Source organism: Embiotoca jacksoni, unplaced genomic scaffold (assembly GCF_022577435.1).
Source record: "Embiotoca jacksoni isolate LCO1_2020_lvr unplaced genomic scaffold, fEmbJac1.0.p SCAF_6, whole genome shotgun sequence".
NCBI classification, from domain to species: Eukaryota; Metazoa; Chordata; class Actinopteri; family Embiotocidae; genus Embiotoca; species Embiotoca jacksoni.
This window is the reverse complement of record NW_027185414.1, coordinates 17,105,056-17,124,988: the sequence shown is the minus strand read 5'-3', so window position 1 is coordinate 17,124,988 and position 19,933 is coordinate 17,105,056. Positions and strand designations below refer to the sequence as shown.

The 19,933-nt window shown below is 40.3% G+C and overlaps 1 protein-coding gene across 18 annotated transcripts in view; it reads right to left on the bottom strand.

Moving 5' to 3' along the window:
• The window catches only part of tjp1a (tight junction protein 1a), a 99,403-nt gene that overhangs the window by 66,979 nt on the left and 12,491 nt on the right, over nt 1–19,933 (bottom strand). For all 18 annotated transcript variants that reach the window (XM_069174225.1, XM_069174230.1, XM_069174233.1 and 15 more), the window contains exon 2: nt 12,905–13,118. In XM_069174225.1, coding sequence (XP_069030326.1) covers nt 12,905–13,118 — 214 coding nt within the window. The remainder of the gene's footprint in view (nt 1–12,904; nt 13,119–19,933) is intronic.

Sequence of the window (19,933 nt, the reverse complement as noted above, 5' to 3'; positions counted from 1 at the left end):
AATACTTCTTGTTTCAACATACTGCATGTATGCATGGTAGTTATAAAAATAAGAGACAGAACTGGTGTTTTTAATGACTTTGAGATTCTTGTTTGAGTCATGAAGTGAATGTGATTACAACACTATAAAGATGCCTGAAAGCACATAATGTGCTTTCATTTATATTTGCCCAAAAAGAGACCTTCACAGTGGTTTGTAATGTAAGAGGATCAATGCAAATGTCATTTGTTGTATTATTTCTCAATTTGAATCATGTCAATCTGTTTGAATGTTTGCATACTGCATTACAAATGTACTTACTTACAATATACTACTTACATACATGTATTTTTTGTTTGATTAGTTGTATTTCATTACATCTCCTATGAGCAAATATCTGAATAATTTAAAGCAATGATTCAAACTTTTTTGCTTCCTTGAACATGATTCATAAATATGCAGCTAACTCTTAGTGAGATGTGATCTTTAACCCCAAAGGCCACAGAGGTCAGGTCGTGTCCCTGTGCTGTGGAAATCAATCAACAAAGAATGCTGATTCATGTTCCTCAAAGAAACAGACAGAGACACACACACACACACACACACACACAGTCAGTTGTGTTCCCATCTCTTCAGAGGATGTTATACTGACTTAGAGAAGTACCCGTACCTAAACAGTCACCATCATCACTACTTGCGTAACCTTAACCTAAACCTAATCTTACCTGAAACCTTACACAGAGTCTTCACCATAAAATCTTGCTTTTTGTCCCCCCCAAAAAGTCATGCCTCCTCAATTTGACTGTGTGACCAGATTAAAGTCCTCACAATTTGAGAATTACAAGAACACACACACACGCGGTCCTGTTTTCACATGCAACACAAGCAACAATCATATTATTTTCTGCAGAAATGAAGGGTGCTTTCGACTAAGATAGTGCAGCCCACTGCAAAATGATAAATCATTTATCCACAATTTAAAACAACAGCAGCAGAAGAGAATGTGCCTTCCCTCTCTGTACTGATGTTCTTTCTCCATCTAAAGTTTAGACGGTTATGTAATTCTCCAAAAGGTCATGGAAAGGACAGAGATCTCATTTGAGGATGAAATTGTACCAAATGCTCGACAATACCATAATCAGACCTTAGATTAGTGAATAAACTGAGAATAAAGACAAAGTACAATCAGTCATGAAGATGCACAGTTAACGATGTCATAAACATATAAATATCTGACGTAAAATAGACGGTCAGTTTGTGAAAATAGGCCCGCTTTCAGTTACTCAGCAGCAGCACAGTCCATCTCGGCCTTGTTTAATGGACATGGGCGGAGGGGCCATCAAAACTGTGAGCAGAGTACATCCCTCAGCAGGTAGCATCCTGAAATAGCAACCTTGATCCTAATGGTGCGCAGCACAGCCCCTGGCTTCTGACGAATCCATCCTGAGAGCCCCCTTTTCCCCGAGCAAGCATCCCTCCTGAGGCCCGCACATACAAAGACAGACACACACACACGCATGCAGTGACAGGCAGAAAGACACACACACTTCATGCATAACACCCGTTAACCCATTTGTCTCCTCGCTCATCTTTTCGTCGTTTATATTAATCACTCCTCTCTGCAGACAGACGCCACAGAGCCAGGTTGCAGGTTGGCATCACTACGTCCCCGAGGCCGTTTCACTTGACAACGTTTCATATTTCTGGTGGTCAATTTAGTTGCGGGGGAAAATAAAAGTCAAATGTGAAATGAGAGCCTCTGGAGGTGTCTGCATGGTGGAGAAGGTTACAGACAGGAGATTTTTCTGTATCCATGCAGCACAGAGGAGACTGACGTTGTTAAAAGAGAGCAATATATACCACCGATGAAACGCACAAGGACAGAGGGGACTCTACTATCTGCTCTTCCACTGATATGACAAAGACATCAGATGAGTAGGAGGTATATCATGTTGAAAAATCAATCATATTTCAAGATGTATAATCTGCTTTAGGTCACTGACTTCGTAAGATTTTCTCAACATACTGCTCACTAAAGTAACTCAATATCATTTGTGTCAGGTCTTTTATACATTTGCACACTATGTGTTATTCTGTAAACAACAGCTTTTTCATTCATTATTTTTCTAATTAAGTCAGAGCTGAATGAACTGTGACAGAATATGTTACAGCTTATTTTTTACCTCAATCACACTTGTACTCAACTTCTCATGTTGTAACCACAAGCTCACCAGTTCCATTTGAAAGCAGGAGATGGCATGATGGCACCTGGGATCTCCAACATGACAACGTGTCCAATCGTCACTCTCCATTCTCGCCAGATTTGTCTCCCTGTGACACATTTGACACTAAATTTGATGTACCCTCTCCGCTCAAGTTTCAGATCCATGTTGAAATTGAAAAATCGGTGCGGACCAGTGATCACAAAAAAGTGTGTAACTCAGAGGCTGATGATCAAGAAACTTTGGAACATTTACTCACAACAGTAAGAGCTTCCCCTTGCTCTGGGCATGTCTGCGCTTCATGTGTGTGCAACAGGAGCAGTCTTGAAACTTCTTGATTGCCCCCACAAATTTTAATTAATGAAGGTGCAACTGTCTCGCTGTTAGCAGTTTGATCCTTCATTAGTAGTGGTTTGAGTATAAAGTTGGTCTCTGATTAAAATAATAATTACAGTGTGTCTACAATGAGTTTCCTCTCTTTTTTTTGCATCCCCTAAATTCTTGGATGCACATTGCCAAGATAAGGCTACAAACATTTGAGCTAGACAACCCAGCTTTATACAACATGGAAGATGATGTCTCTATCTTGTATATGATGGAACAAAAGACAAGTGAACACACAGAATCCAAAATACAACAGAGTAAAAACTAGTACGTTTGTTGACTACTTCTGCTATACTACTACTGTTATAGAAGAGAGTACTGTAGGTTTGTAGTTAAGCTAATAACGAAGGTGACGTCTCACTCAGCATTTTGAATTCTGTATCAGTCCAATTTATCCCACTGTGCTGGAAAACCCTCGCAAATGCACAGAAACAGTAGCAAAGCAGTAACACAACTATCACAGGCCGTTACAAGCTGGCGGTTACCTCTGAATCACATCATGTAAACAGACAGAAAACAACAAGTAACTCTGCAAGTAAACTCAAGCTGAACATAATCATGAAGAATATCCGACTCATCTTTATGGACGTACACGCTAGAAAATGTTCATTGTACATCAGTGTGATCGGAGGTAGGAGAGGTCCTGCTGTCATGTGCTGTGTTTACGGGCCCACGCAGTGGAGGCACTGAGTTCACATCCCATAACGTGATCTAATGTTCCACACCTGTCAAGCAGAAACAGAGCAACCTCCACATCCGTCTTCATGCCTTCCAACCCTCTGACGTCTCTCCACCCTTAAAAAGCCTCGCCTGATCTCATCACTTCTTTTTCAGTTTTGGTTCCTCTGAGCTTCTCCTCTCTGCCTGTTTATCGGCCAACTCCTACTTGACAATGTGATTGTGGAGTTCAGCAAGTTAGCGTGCCATATTTACCTTCCCTCTTGCTCCCACTGCACTCTTTCCTCCACCTCCCCTTCACCATGTCCTATGCACCAACACAAACGCCCCCCTGCTGCTAATTGGCTGGAATAGTGTGGTGTGACGTGGCAGAGTCACTTTGTTTATTTCCCATTTACAGAGCCAGGGCTGTGTACAAACACTGGATTTTATTTTCAGCGCACACACAGAACAGACAGGTGGCTGGCCGCCAGGAGATATTTGTTGAATTTATTTTGGAGCAGAATCACAGACTGCACCTTTAAAAGTAACATAAAACCACAAATTTAGTTCTCACTAACAAATGTTATATACGCGTTGTTGTGTTTGATCATATTTTATGCAAAGATCGCCAGTTGCTTTTTAAACAAGCATCAAGAGAGGAGCAGAAAACACACTCTCCTGTAGAGCTACAACAAACAGCACAGAGAGGTTTCACCCAGCGATTCACTAAAATAAACAACCACGTTGAAATAACTGCACACAGCAGCCTGTTTTCTCTCCGTGCCCTCTCAACACAAGAACTGCCCATTCACATTACATTAACCTATGCGCGTTATCACCCTAACCTCCCACACTCAGGGCAAAGTAATTGTGTTGCCATGGAAACAGAGGAGAGAGCCTAAATTATGAGCTGCTGAGAATCCATCCCATCTCGTTAGACGAGGCTGCCACGTGGTACGAGATGAATGTTGGAGTCATAAATTAACCCAATCTTATCTTTCCATAATCCGCCGCATCTCATGCAGGAGCCCTCGACTGTGTTCACGGCTGACACAACAGGGTTTCCGTCACAGTGAACAAACACAGCCACAAAATACAAAAACAAGACCTTCAGAGAAAATAGGGAATTGTAATGACACTTAGCTGAAGTTAACTAAAGACTTCAAGGTGTAGTAATTGCTTTTAAGACTGATAAATTATTCAGAGCAAAACATTTCAGCACTGAGACCAGAAATGGAGCAAGAATAGCACTGTGACCCAAACAGGGATGGATGTGAAGGCATAGCTAAAATTACATCAAAAGAATTACATGTCACTGTGGCTAAATTTAAGTTTAACTGGTGTGAGCACGTTGAGTAGTGAACTGAACAGAAGCACCTCACAGGAAACAACAGCTACAGTAAGTGCCACTGTGAGCTCTGTCGGGACGGCAGATCTGATCTGATCAATAAAATTAATTCCACTGCTCAATTAAGTAAATATCGCAGAGCAAGTGTGGTTCTTACTGTATTATTCAATATTGACAGTTACCCACATGGTGGTGAGCAAACATTTGTTTTCAAATACTGTAAACCAACACGTAAACAAGGAGCATGGGGGCGAGAACAATAGGTCATCTTTAACCAGCTGTGGCACAGCAAATCAATACAATACGGCCGGGGTGGGAGGGGCGGAGCTTGTGGTCATATGAGTCAATCTCATCTCTTCTCATTTTCTGCCCTCCTTCTCCTCATTTCGTTCCTCATCCCATCTGCCCGTGCCCTCCACTAATTCCTCCATGCCTCCTCTCTGGCCTCCTCCATATTCTTCTGTCCCCATCTGAGAAGCGCTGACCTGCACACTCGCTAATGCGACCAATCAATATCGCACAGAGGACAGCCGACGACAGGACATACTAATATGAAGACACACTTTCTGCAGCGTATGCAGGGAGGCCTCCCTTCAGCCACTTCTCCAAAAGATGTCACACACACACAGAGCATGCACATACACACCTTAGAAACCAGGAGTGATTGATTAATTTAATTGAATGGAACAGTTCCATATGATCCTGTGTTAAATGAGGCCTTCTCACTTTCATGCTGCCGCTGTGGATGTCATAGATCATCGCTTCATCTATCTATAGAACCAACATTGATCTGCCTGCCCTTCCTGCCTGACATTACAGATGCATAGTACCGTGGCATGAGCTAACATGAGGGGCAGGGAGCGCGTCATTATACAGAGGGCTTCATGTCTTTAAAAAGCTAATGAATTACTGCGATCAAAATGAAAGCCGTAGGGAACCTGAAAGCTGCAGCCTATAGATTTTCTGGTTAATGGTCAGTTCAATTAATGAGAAGTTCCGCTGGACGTCCCAGTCAGCAAGCTAGACCTTTTATTCAGTTAAAGCATCACAATTATAAGAGTCTGGCTAAATATCCAAAGTACAAGTACTAATTGTACATTCGAATAGACCCTGTTAGTTTTATGTTAATATATACCGTAAGGAATTTCCTTACTGATACATTAGTGCATGTGCAGCAGTTTTAACGATGAGCAAAAAGTCAGTAACTAGTAGCAACGGCTATCAGATAAATGTAGATTAGTAAAAACTACAATATTTTTCCTGATATGTAGTGGAGTATGCATATAATTCATAAAAAAATGAAAATACTGTAGAAAAGTAACTCAAACTTGAATGCACCTTCCACAAATGGTAGTAAGAGCAAGAGTAGTAAGAGTAAGAGTAAGAGTAGTAGTTGAAGTAGTACTTGGAAAAATAAACCAAATGTTTAGCTGTAGGTTAATGGTGACAGGTAATTGATGGCACAACTAGAAATTTGCCATTCAGAGATCACAATCTTCAGTTTGTTCTGGGCACAAAAAAAAAAAATCAAGTTTCAGCGAAAAGCCGTCATCAGAAAATGAAGCACCCTTTTGAAGTAAAGTGGAAGTTCATTCTTACGTGGATTCTGTTGTGCATCCTCTTTGTACCAATTGTCGTTTTGTGCTCACCAGTGTCGATAAGTAGTCACTTCTGCAGGCTTTAACTATGCTGACGATAACTTATAGTTGAAACACATTTGTTTGTTTGCCCTCAATGAACTGAAGATTGTTGATCCGTGAGTGCTGCTGTTTGTTTTGACCCTTGCCACAACCGTGAACAGGTCATTGTTCACGATTTGGAGTTGAGGGCGCTACCATTTTTCTCTGTGCTATATACAATCAGAAATCTTACATGGTTCATTTTGTATTGCAGCTAAAATATAATTGAGGAAAGTGACAATGCAGAATTATACACAATGAATAATAACCCAAAAATTGTTATATGTAAAGGTGTAACATTTTTTTGATGTGATTTATTGTGCTGAGATAATTAAAATGACTGATGATATAATTCTAATGATATTTCCATTTGCAGATATACAACCCACCTTCAATCCTTTCTTATTCTTCACATTCGTATTACTATTGCAGTATAAAGACTTGATTCTGTCTTCTTTCTTATATATATGTTTATTTTTTATTCTACTCAACAATGGAACTGAGGAGCTTATCAACTCAATACTGAAAACACAGATGCTGTGTCATATACAGAATCACTGCCTTTGATATTTTGTACCACTCTCAATAATAAATGTACCAGTGCTGCCCCTAGAGGCAGCCAAAGACAGCAAAGCTGTAGTCTCAGTCAGAAGTTGCCCGCTGACTTATGTATATTGCATCATATATCTACACAAAGTGTAACCACAGTCTCACTGAGCGTGTGTGTGTGCGTGTGTGTGTGTGTGTGTGTGTGTGTGTGTGTGTGTGTGTGTCTACATCTCCAGAATATGACACAATACAGCCTGACTGCCTTCAAAGTTCAGTCTCACAAGGCGAAACACAGACACAAGCATATTCATCCTCACTTTCTACAGAGGTAATATGACTTCAGAGGTATTAAACACAAAAACTCGCTGCTTCTTCCAGAATCAGTGATATCTGTTCAACTGTATTTTATTTTTATATATTTAAAAGCCTTGTTACCCCAGTTCAATGTACAAAATTCAGCAGCTTTTGGCTGCTATCTGTTGCTAATTTGCCACACTGGTGATGAGCATGATGATCCCAGAAGCTTAGTGCTACTGTGGATTTCATAATTTGTTCCAATTGTTGCTGCTGTAATACCACATCCGGTCCAGACACACACACGCAAAGGGACAGGCACACATGGGTGACCACAGAGGCTGCAGACGATTTTCAGCGACCCGTTTCAACTCAGGTAAGACAAACAACTTGTATGTGGAATGCAATTTTGTGCCGTTGTGCCTCGAGAACAAGGGATGAAAAGAAATGAGTTATAAGGTGTCTGCGTAGCCTCCTGTCTATCCAGGGAAAATATATTAATCTAATCGGAACATCCTGCACCCTGCTGTCAAACCCTTCTCTCATCCCTCACATGGCCCATCCATGTCATAACCTCCTCACATTCATCACTCTGTTTTGTAATCTCTCTTTTACACTCTCTCTGTCAGTCTGTGTTTGAGGGTTTGCCATCTCTGGTCAACCCGGTAGAGAGCAGAGAAGTCTGTTTCACCAGCAACTACACGATGAAGTATGTTCAGTGTCCACAGGCAATGTCCCCGCTGGATATTAACACAATATTCAAAAGATTTGGAGGGTTGGTAGAAGGAATTCGACTTATCTTTGAACAAAAAGGGATAAATGAATGATTAATGAATCATCAGCACAGAGATACAGGATGAGAGTTTAAGATATTTTTCAACATCTTTAACAAATTAACTTTAGTTGCCTGAGCTTTGACAGATCAGGAAAAATACATTTTTGGAAGGTACAAACAAACTTGAAAAAAAAAATATTTGAGTTAAAATCATGACTGACCTTAACTCTCATTTGTAACTTTATTGTGTTTTCTTCTTGTCTTATTGGGACAAACTAGGTGGTAAGCAGCAGTATCTATTTAGATTCAATCCAGAACCAAAGCAATCAGACTAAGTGGCAACCTGCATGGATGAAAAATACAGCCAAAGTGCCAAAAACTGTTCTTTTAATGGCCACTTGAGGCTGACTCCAAAAGTGAGTCAATCCAAAGCAGCAACCAACAAGGCCTGTCAGTCCAACAAACATGTCCCCAAACAAACTGCTTTTTGAGTCCTAACATCTAAGTAATGACCGCCAGAAAACTAATAAGAAGGAGTGACTTTAGTGAACGACAACAAAATGACTTGCAGCCCTCGGTGGTAAGCTACGTCCACTTTTATATTCCGTCTGTGGTCAATTCCCAGAGACCTCCATGTTAAAATGTCAAACTTTACAGCAGTGATAAACATGTTTAAAGCCTGGTACAAAAATACGTTTTGGTCTCTATTGTTCATTTCCCCGTTCATGACAATTGAAAGAGGGGTGAATTTTTTTCATATAACTCACCTGTTTAAATTGCATTAAGACTTAAAGTTATGTATAATTAAGGAAGTGGCAGCTTTGAGTGACAGGTGGGTGCTGTGAAAGTTGGCGAGCTGCTTGAAGGTTTTAGCAACCAGGCTTCATTTGGCCCGCCTCAGCACCACTCACCTCTTTGCTCATTTTTGGAGTAAAGAAGAGTCAAGCACTACTAAGATGGCGACGGCCAGAGACACTCAGACCTGAGCTTCAAAACTGCTCCACAGGACACCTACAGGTGGCGTCACGGAGGCTACATCCATTTTTTATATGCAGTCTATGGATCAGACAGCGCTGAGGAACATGGATCTCCCGAAATCCCCGTGTACTTTCAGCTCAAGGACTCATATTAGGTCACACTTCACAGCAACACACACACACACACACACACACACACACACACACACACACACACACACACACACACACACACATCTATCTAACCGCTGACAGTGTCGGGAGGAATCAATCCTTTCCTCCACAGTGAAGTACACCATTGGCAGCCACTTTGCATTAAAAGACAAATGGAGGAGCTATTGGTCTATATTGAATAAATAATAGAGAAAATCCCTGATGAATTCACCCAGTTTTAACCGCAGACTTTTCAGATTCTCTTCTCTATAGCTTTACAGGAGGCTGTTTTTTTTTCATCACACAAAAATAGCTGCAAGTGAAAGAAGGAAAACACTGCATTATGAAGTAGATTCATTTCTTTCATCTATTATTCATGCTTCAGACTTACATGCATGGACATCTTATGATGGTCTACAGCAGGGCAAGAGAATGGAAGCTAATGTATTTGTGGAACATGCTCTGAACAGCTGATATGTCTGCACACATACAGAAGTCAGTGAGATGAAATCGATACTGAGGCCTTTTTTTTTTAGCCTGCATTTTCTATTTTTAATGGAAACAAGGAGGTGTAATTGAGAATCCATGCTTGAGAGTCAGATGCAAACTTTGACCTTGGCTGAATATTATACTGTGTAAAACTTGTGCATGTACTGGGATTCACTGTTACTATACAGGATCATGTTTCAGCTGGAAGGTAGAAAAGAAGGGAAGTTTATTTTCCTCATAAGTTCTCTTGAGACTGTGTTTGAAGACTATCGTTGCTGATGGATGGTCTTCAAAGACAGAATTGTGACTTGTGACTTTATACAACTGTGTCTTCCCTACAGTGATCCCTAAAATACTTCGTACAGTCGTCACATCAGTGTATGTGACGAATTCAATGTTTTCGGACAGAGAAGGAAACGTAGTGCTTGTAACAGAACAAACCACCAAAGAGAGAGATTTCCTTGATTGTTAAAGTCCGAAAAGCCAAAATCACATCTTACTTTTAACATATGACAAAACAATTATATATTTAGCAATTTTTTAAATCATAACCTATATAATCAACACCGGCTTGTCGTGAATGTTTAGTCTCACGGGGCTTTATGACTGCTGCTGTTCTCTTGGCTGTTGTGTGGTTAATAAACTTTTTTCACTGAAGGCATTTAGCTGTATCATTAGGGGGAAAAGCACAAATACTGTACAGTTATCAATAGCGTAATCATCACCCTGAAACTAAAGCAGCTAAATGGAATTCAGCCACTGTTTATTTGATCATTACAGCAGTGTTTTTCTTACTGCGATACAAAAAATGGCATCTGTAAAGAGTGTCTATTTACATACAGTATGTGTGAAGCATAGTTTACATTTTTTATGCTTAACCCCAAAAAAAATCAAGTTGAGGAAGAAACCTAACTTTGTTCGAGTTTTGTGTTGTGATTAAGTTGACAACACTGGATAGAGCTCGACTGTTAAAAATCTCTACTATTGAGTCTCTCAGTAGATAAACAGTCCAGAGAGGTAAGCAACAGACAGCTTAGTAGTTGTAAATGAAAGACTTTGTTGGAATGTCCTTGTTAACTACAACGCACATCTAAAGATCATGATATTGTTTTGAGCTCCTTCAAAGCTCTGAAGTGGGAACTGGCCATGTCAGTCTGTGAAGCTAATGTTGTTTAAAGCTCCTTCAGTGCAGAGATATCAACAGCATCATTAGGAATCATGGGTCAAAATCTTATGAAATGACTTAAAACCAAATTATCATTATTGCCATTGCTGGTCAACTGTGTAGCTCTAATAATTAAAACATCACATACAAATATCATAATTTATTCATTTGAAGTAATGTCAAGTACAGTGCAAGGGTAAATCAATACGCTGCGAGACTACTGCCCGTGCGCACGCACGGAGCACAGCACCATGACGTGCGTGGAGCAGGAGAAAGCTCTATCCCTAATGAGCAACTGGCGCACGTTTCGTTGTTTGATCATCATCAGTTCCTGAGATACACATGTTTTTTGTGAGGAGTGGACCGGGTGCGTCCACGATTTCTCCGTACAAATGACCGGAGGGCTCACGCCAGATTTTGTATCAAACTCTGGAAGGCGGCAATGGAGACCTTTACAATGCTTCAGGAGGGCTGAGACCATGAAGCAATGAGCGAGTGACGGACATTCACGTTTCCGAGGGGAAAACTGAGGGAAACGTCCAAAACTGAAAACAGCGTGTAAGGTCAGGCGCGTAACCAGGTGGGTTTTCTTTGACATTCGTCCCAGAAGGAGAAATCATTATCTAATGTTACAGTATGTCAACCCATAGGTATAACATCTCATTTGAAGAATTAAAACTACAACATTGTTAACAAAAGATAACAATGAGAGATTTTCTTATTTTCCTTAAATATTTCAGTCCTATTTTTGGCCCCAGCAACAGTGTTGCTATAGTTGGATGATGCATCTCCCTCTCGACACAACGTGCGCCATGAGCGCTGGAAGTTTATGTTTCTGTAGATGACATAACGGCAAAGTCACGTTTAACTTTGATTCACCATCTGCCCCTACAGCTCCAGTATAACCCACCTCTGCTCTTACTTCAATCATGTCTGCAAGGTATGAAAAGAAAATCTCTGATTTAGGCCAGACGGCTCACTGCCAAGTATTATGGAGCAGAGCACTCAGGGTTGTGTTAAAAATCTGAGATATTTTCACCTCTGTAACAAAATTAGAAACTGACAGGGAACTTCATGCCAGCAGTCAATCAAACTGACAATCTCGGTCAAACACACGGGTGTGTCTGCGTGCGTGTGTTTGTTGAATCATGCAGGTTAGCGAGGCTGTGCTGTGTCATCTCTGAGCACGTCCCTGACTGTCACCCCCACCCTGCGACTTTCGCTGTCCACCTTCAGCCCTCCTTCACATCAATAATGGATACGAACTTCAAATGTTGCTTCTTTTAAACGTAATCTTAACGAGGCCCAGTCTGGCTCTGACGACAGGCCAGGTGATGTGCAGGGGACAAACAATAACTCCTTGCACAGACACACTAGGCGACCTCCAATTAAGGCTCGCTAATATACTGAACACCCACAACGAGCACGCACACACACTTGGACACATGCACAGCCATGCTGCAGACTGTCAACATGGAGAGGAAGGACGGGGGTGGATGAGGAAACATCACACTGCCGACATTTATTAAAGGAGACATCTACAGAGGGTCAACACATGAAGAAAGTAGTAGGGGGGAGAGACACACTCAGCAGTGAAGTGCAGAGAGAGATTTAGCTGTGTCTCCACTGTGGTCCCATGCCACAAAAAAACAGCCTTACCAATGCATTAGTAGCAGGTTGGCATGCTTTTACATCATAAATCGTTGGTTGCTTTCCCAAAACTGCCCACATTAGTCATAAACACGCACACACCACACACACAGGTACACACACAAGCACACGCGCACAAATACGCATGAGTTGACCATTGGAGAGAGTGGGCCAAGCTCAATGGACTATCCCAGAGTTAGGAACGGTTTTTAGGTCCAAGCTGCTTACATTTATCAGATTAATACTTTTCATGAGAATAAACCAGTCATAGAGAGAGACATATGGAATGTGTTAAACTGTGCTCATCTGAAAACCCCCAAAAATATTGCATAACCAAAGGTCATCCTGTGTGAGTGTGTGTGCACGTGTGTGCGCGTTGGTTCGTATTAGTGATGTAGCTTGTCTAAATGCTAAATTTGAATGAAACCGTTAGGATAATAAAAATGTATTAGGACTTCTTGGACATTTAGTCTCCACTGAACCCACAGGAACTGTAATTTAATAAATGTAATCACAGCTTATATTTAATGCAAGACTGTAAAATATCACTGCCACAGGAATACAAACATCTCTGCCTTACGTTAGAGTCGAGCAGATCGATGCTGTCCAGGCTCTTGCTGCGGTGAATGCGACCTTTGATGCGACGCAGAGAAGGTTTCCCCTGACTCATAGGCAACGAGAGGGTGGAGGTGGCAGGCATCGCCATAGCACCAGCGCCACCAGTAGCACCTATAAGCCCATCTGAACACCCGGGATCACCTGAGGGGGATGTTTCTCCATCTGGGGGAGTGACCCTGCAACAGAACGACAAAGAAACAAAAAGGACATTAACAATGATGCAGACAAAAAAATTTGAAGTAAACGATGCCCTACGATACACGGAGACGGCACTTTCTTTGAAACAGTTCTTCCACAGTCATACTTTCCCTGTCATGCACATGCACTTTGATAAAAACCCTGCCTGCAGGAAATCAAGCTACCATTTTCACAGACGAGAAATGAGGTCTCTGTAGAAATATGTGTTTACTAGGTTTTTTTCTTCTCTTACCAAGTCTCTTACTGAAATCCCATTACTGCAGAGAGCTGCCAGCAATCAGGGTACTTAGAGCTGCATTAATCAGTATGAATAAAATATTAAAAAAATGGTCTGTTTTGATTCAGTCAGATTCAGTGTCATTTTCAGTAAAATATTCTCATAAACCTGCTCTATGCTTCCTACTCAGCAGCAAACAAAAGACAGATAGTTAGCTATTGAACATATTTAGCACATTTAACAGCTGAATAGAGATATATTTCCCCCCAGGAATTCGTGGAGACCAAAACAGAGCCTCAAGCATCAGAGAGTAGCTTCCAATTCCATTTAATGTTGCTCCATGTCTTCTGTTTTTATTAAAAAGCAACAGTGGCAAACACGCTTTCCAGACCATTTCTCTAAGGTGAAAAATATGTCATAGCTATATTAATAGCTTGTTGAACTGCCCCTCAAAAAAAAAAAAAAATAAAATCAATTAATGCAGGTCTATGCACATGTACATGTACTGTGTATCACCTGAATCCACCGGTTACCTTACATTTGAACTTTTATACTCCATGGTTTGTAACCAAATGCACAGTTTTTAGTGCCAGTTGTGACCCAGCTGACGCAGTTTCAACACTTTAATAGAGAGCACAAACATATCTAAAACTTCTGGGTACGCTTAAAATCTTGAATGTCTCTGATGTTGCACAGCTTGTGGGCTCAACAGCTTGACACAACCACATCCATTACATACCACAGTTCACAATGCAAATGATTTCTCCCAGGAGCAGTCCACACTGTACACACGCTGCTAGCAAGCAATGCTGCATATCTGAGGAAAAACAGAAAGATGCCTGGAGGATCTCAGTGACATAACTTTTTTCTTGCTATCTTTACTTTTTTAAAGGACATCCTCTCCTGGTGGCGGTAGTGGAATTCAAGCAAGTGTGAATAATTGGGCTGAATGTCAGCGGGTAGTCTGCAGATGGAGGCTAGGTATGGAGCATCCACTTGTCTTCTATTATTAAGCCATAATGAAGCTGCTTTGCTTTTCACAAGCATGCCTGCAAAGGGAGGGGATTTACATGGAAATTTAAGGTGAAAGGCTCAGGAAAATTACCACTTAGTGTAATCCTGATCTGTGTCAACCTCACGCCTTAAAAAGCGAGTAAAATTAAACACAAACAAAGTAAAAAAAAAAAAGAAAATAAGTGATTTCAAAGTTCCTGAAAGAGGTAAATGTTAATCCTCGATAAATGTGGTTTAAACATTACTAGGACTATCAGCCAAAGCCTGATGCATACATATCTTACACAAGACACTCAATGTGGATAATACTGAAACACTTAGTTGATTACTCACATTTTTTTATTAGCATTTCTGTCTTTAAAAATTAGGACAGAATAAAGGTAGACCAGAAACCAACATGCCACAAAAGTCCGTGGACAGAAACAAACCGTGGGGGTTACGGTTCCATTCCCACTCGTCTATTAGACTGCTCCTTTTAATGGTTTCTCTCTCTTTTAAAACCTTATAAATCAAATACCTTTGGGTTTTCAGTAAATGGTGGAACAGAACAAGCCAGGCCTCTTCAGATGTATTTTTCTCTATTTTCTGACATTTTTATAGACAAAACAATTAACTCGTCAAATATGAACTACAGATTAATCTTTGATGAAAATAATCATTGTTTGCTGCCCTAAAGCCAGTTCAGCTCTGCAATTCATTTATAGTTCATGCCCTGTCAAAAAGAAGATTTAGATTCTGTTTGTTGTACTTCAGAAGGATCATAATGACAAGTCATCAATCAAAGGCTTGTACTAAAGTATTAGACAGTGTTAAAGTTGACGACACACGACAGTCCAAAGAACAAAGAAAGCTACTGACAGCCTGTCACTCTCTCTGGAACACATCCAGACACTTTGATGGTCAGTTGGGTATTTTCAAAGTGAGACTTTATTTCACTCACCAAAAGTTGGAAAACCCAGGTTGTAAAAACACTGGATCTGGCATATTCAACATGAAAGTATGTCACAAAAACAAATAAAGGAAGGTGGCAAAACATGCTGAGATTAAAAAAAAAATGCTCCAACATATCCAGTCCCTCCAAAGTCTTTTTTACAAAGAGCTGATGATATTTAAACACATAACTGAATGAAACAACACATTCATTATTATTTCAGCCGTTTTTAGCGGTGAACTAAATTGGTTCATCTGATCACAAGACCAAGATGGCAACGTAGCCTTGATCGCAGATGTTCTTTTAGGGGTCCACAATTAATCGTATTAAAATTGCAATCTCGATTCATGCTTCTATGCCATCTCATTTTCAAATCACAACGATTCTGCCACATTTTTATTTGGGACATTAGCTAGATCAAAACAAGCGCTCCTGCTCTTTTCCTCAACCAGTAACAACGCAACGTTACACCTCGTGATGCAGAGCAGCGGATACCCGCAGAAAAGTAAACCCAGAGCGAGTGAGAGACACCGACATAAAGACGACACTCAGAAAAATACTAAATCCAAGAGACAACAAAAGACTGCAGCTAATGTTCAGTGATTTATGAAGCTTAAAACGGGCCATTCCCGTTCTGTTGTCCAGAGTTGATGTGCAGGTATCATGACAGGTATCTTGCAGAGTTCTGCCTGCTTGCTGAGATTTACATGTATCTCGCAGGACTACGCACAGCTGCAGGGAAAACTACTAGACACTGTAATGCTTTGCCTTCTCTGTAATTACAATGTAATCTTTTCTGTCAGGTTCATCAATGATGATCAATGATCTGAAGTCTGAGGTTTTTAAACACTTTGAGTCATCACTGTTTTATTAGACACAATATCAGCATTTCATTGACACAATTGATCTGAAATTTACAAGATTTTCTTGATTTTTGCAATATTTGACTTTTTTAGTTGTTTCCTGTATCAGGTAAATGGGAGCAATAAACATGTATATTGAGAAAAAAAAAAAATCATGATTCATTATTAATCATTATTTTATCCAGACCCTATGATCAATAAAGCCACTTTTTGGCACATCAGGCCGAGACAGCAGTAACATGAGAAATAATGTTCTTATGAATGGATTGATTGAAATCCACAGAGCTGCACAGGTGTTGGGTCTGCGATCACCTCTACGAGGTGCAGTGGCTTATTTTCAAAAACATGTTCATCAGTGTAATTTTTACGGTTTATTGTGGCACGATACACAGTACCCTAAAGGGCCTCAAGGATTCCAATGTTGTTTCACATGATACAACTGAATATTGCTGATTACCTGTGGATGATCGTTTGTTCCAGTACTGTCACAGCATGTACAGTAAGCACCTTCCACCTGCATTTAGACCTGAAGCTCATGTCAATACATGTTGTTTTTACGTCCTCTAAGGGGAATGGATTTCAAAATGTGTCTATTGATAGAGGGGTCAATACACCAACAGAGAGAGTGTTTCAATTACAACTTTGGTCATTAAAGGCCAACTTACAGTATAATTTGTTCTCTGTTTTTCACATTTTTCTTTTCCCTTTGTCTGCAGCTCCAACTCTGTTCTGATGAGAAAAAGCTAAAAAAAAAAAAATCTGAGGCAGATCAATAACAGCACAGTGTATGAGAGCTGCACCGAGTCTCAGCAGAATATTTTGAACTGAAGAGGAACAGCCTGGAGACCTGTCTTGCATCCATTTGTATGTATAACAAACAGTTTGATTCAAAATACACACATGCCGATCTACAACCTTCTTGTTCCCACGGAAAAATTCAAAACAAGTTGTAGGCACTGTTCCCTGCTGGAAGTTCAGAACAAATATTCACCACGAGATGATTTGGAAATTGCAACTACTCACGATTCTCCAGTCTGCAACTTTCTTCAAATTTGCCAGCAACAAGACGAGCCCATGTAACAGCTCCACAGCAGCAGCTCTCTCAACTCAACTGCCAGCTTTTGAGGCTTTTTAGTAACTTGATATAATTTTAGTGTCTTAAAACATGAATGAAGTGATAGTGAGAGTTTCTTGCAACAGTTGTATTTTTTTTTTTTTACCAGGGATGGAACAGCAGAAACAAAAATGAGGTGGTTGAGAGTTTGGAGCCAATCATGGGTGCTTTAGCGTCATACCCAGGGGGCTTATGCAAACTTGAGAAAGGTGGTCGCACCTCATTTTGTCAATTTCTTCCGCCTTTTTTGGAGCCATTCTGTCGTTTAGAGGAGTTGGTGTCTCCTCCAATGAGCAGAAAATACACAAATTATTGTGCCTTATGTTAGAAAACGGCTCACTAGAGACTTGGCAAGCTGAGCTGCAGGCAACAAAAATGGCCAACTTGAGTCGAGCTGAGACGGGCCAGTTGACACTGCTTTTCCCTGCAATGCTAAAAAACAGCTTTGACTCGTTGCAGATCTTTGGTCTGAATTGGGTTTAACAGAATAAGTGAAGCAACAGAACAGAATAGCAGAATTATCATTATTTCATGATACATTAAAAATGTGTTAAAAAACAGTGAAAATAGAAAGTATACATCCAAAAAAGACTTAAAGATGCTGTAAAGTAGAAATGAAAATGAGTTTTAAGTTCATCACACCACAGAAGTATGGGTTGTTAACTACCCATCCAAATTTGAATGAAAAAAAAAACACCGACAAGTTTGTTAAATTAGGCTTTGAAATTGTGAGAAAATCATCAGTCTTCTCTGCTCTGAGACTGGGGGGGGCGTGTCCTGAAGGAGCTGAAGCTCCGCCTACTCGCTGGAAGGTGTTCAGTGCTCTGTATGACAGTCCTGTGGCTGCAGTTCTTTTCCCCACTAAGTGGTCCGTCTGACATCCAACCTCTCGGTGACTTTATGCATGATGTCCCACTGGTACTCTGTCTCTGGTGGACGGAGCAGCCTGCTTTATGAAAACACAATACAATCAGAATTTATTTGTCCAATGAGTGAAACATGCAGATGCATATAAATGAAGCTTGTCCCCCTGAGCTGTAACACAGGAGTCAAACTGGACACCAGAGACAGCAGACAGTGAGTCTCCAACTACTTCTAACGACCTGCATTACAATAGTGGAGATAATAAGAGAGGACGAGTTGATTTAGTTCTGTAACGACTGCAACATGAACAACGCATCCATTATATCATGTCAATTCAAACTTTGAACACAAAGTAAACACAAGAAAAACGATGTGATCACCAAAGCTATTACATTTTACTCTGAGGAACAAGAGGTTACTGTGTTTTACTTCAGTCATCGTTGAAATAGTTCAGTTCAAATTGATGGTCTGACCATCTTCACAGGCCAAATGTAGATTTCTAAATACTATATGTAACGTCTACTGAGAAATTAAAGACAAATATGGATCAAAATCCTGCCATTAAAACTTCTGCAGTTTCCCTTTTGTATATTTGTACTAACAAAGTCAGTATCTTAAAACTGTATTTTAAAATGTTCTAATACAAATACATGTACAGAGTTTCAGTTCCACCTCATGAGTGCCACAGTAAAATGTACTCAGTTCCTTTCAACCCTGTCCTCTACTGTGACCTATACCCGATGCATTTCTGAATTTACTAACAGCCAAGACACACAGACAGCATCGAGAGGAGCCCCAGTCTCTGTCACTGTAATCCCAGTGCTACTTTTACAAGGGAATTTCATTCACACATCCAGCAGGAGCAGCTTGTGAAGCTTTGTAGGTTTAGCAACCCTGTTTCTAAGAATGAGGAGCGCTGATGGGGAAGTGTCTATGTGGTGGTTTACAACCTGTAGCTCATTCAGCAAATTCTACACTCTACAATAGTTAACATGACAGATTAGAAACGGGAAACAGGGACTATTTTGTTTGAGGTTTTAATGCATCAGCGTTTCCGTGACACTGTGATGTAAATGGTGCTTTGCCAAATATAAGTAATGACTGGCTCTTTTGTTTTGGTTTTTGCAAGGTATTGGTCCAGATCAGCAAAACATTTGGCTAAAAAAATATTTCAGACATTGTTGAGCAAATGTTGCTTTATCAAGAATTGCTCAAGAAAATCCTTGAACACGATCAGTTTCCATGAACAAGTATGTTTGTCTTTGGCTGATGGCTACAGTTTTACTTTTGAGTCAGTCAAGAAAATATATGAATTTATGACACAATACAGATAAGACATTAGAAAGAGTAAACCACTTTTAAATATTGCAGTCCAATATGTCGGTTTGACAATGGATAGTTTCAATCAAAAGTAATGCAGTAGTTCTTCCCTGAAACCTAAAGCAGACTGTGATGCATATAGACTCAAGAGTTCTCCTTCAGGGAGATCACTTTTATCCTTTGTTTTTCTTTGTGTTTTACAGCTAATCGTTAAAGCTTCCATATGTGACACGCCCACATCTTGTAAAAAAAAGTCACAAACTGTAAGTTTGTTGATTTTTTTCATCCAGACAAACAGTATAAACAAGTTGCAAAAATCTAAATTAAGCAGAACACCAGAAGGAGCAGAAGTATGACTCCTCACTTGATGCTGGCCTATGAATGATTTATTGTCAGTGGTGCTGCAGGATTTTAGAATGATATATTGAACCATGCAAGCCAGTGGATTAGACACAGTCTGGCTATTTGTG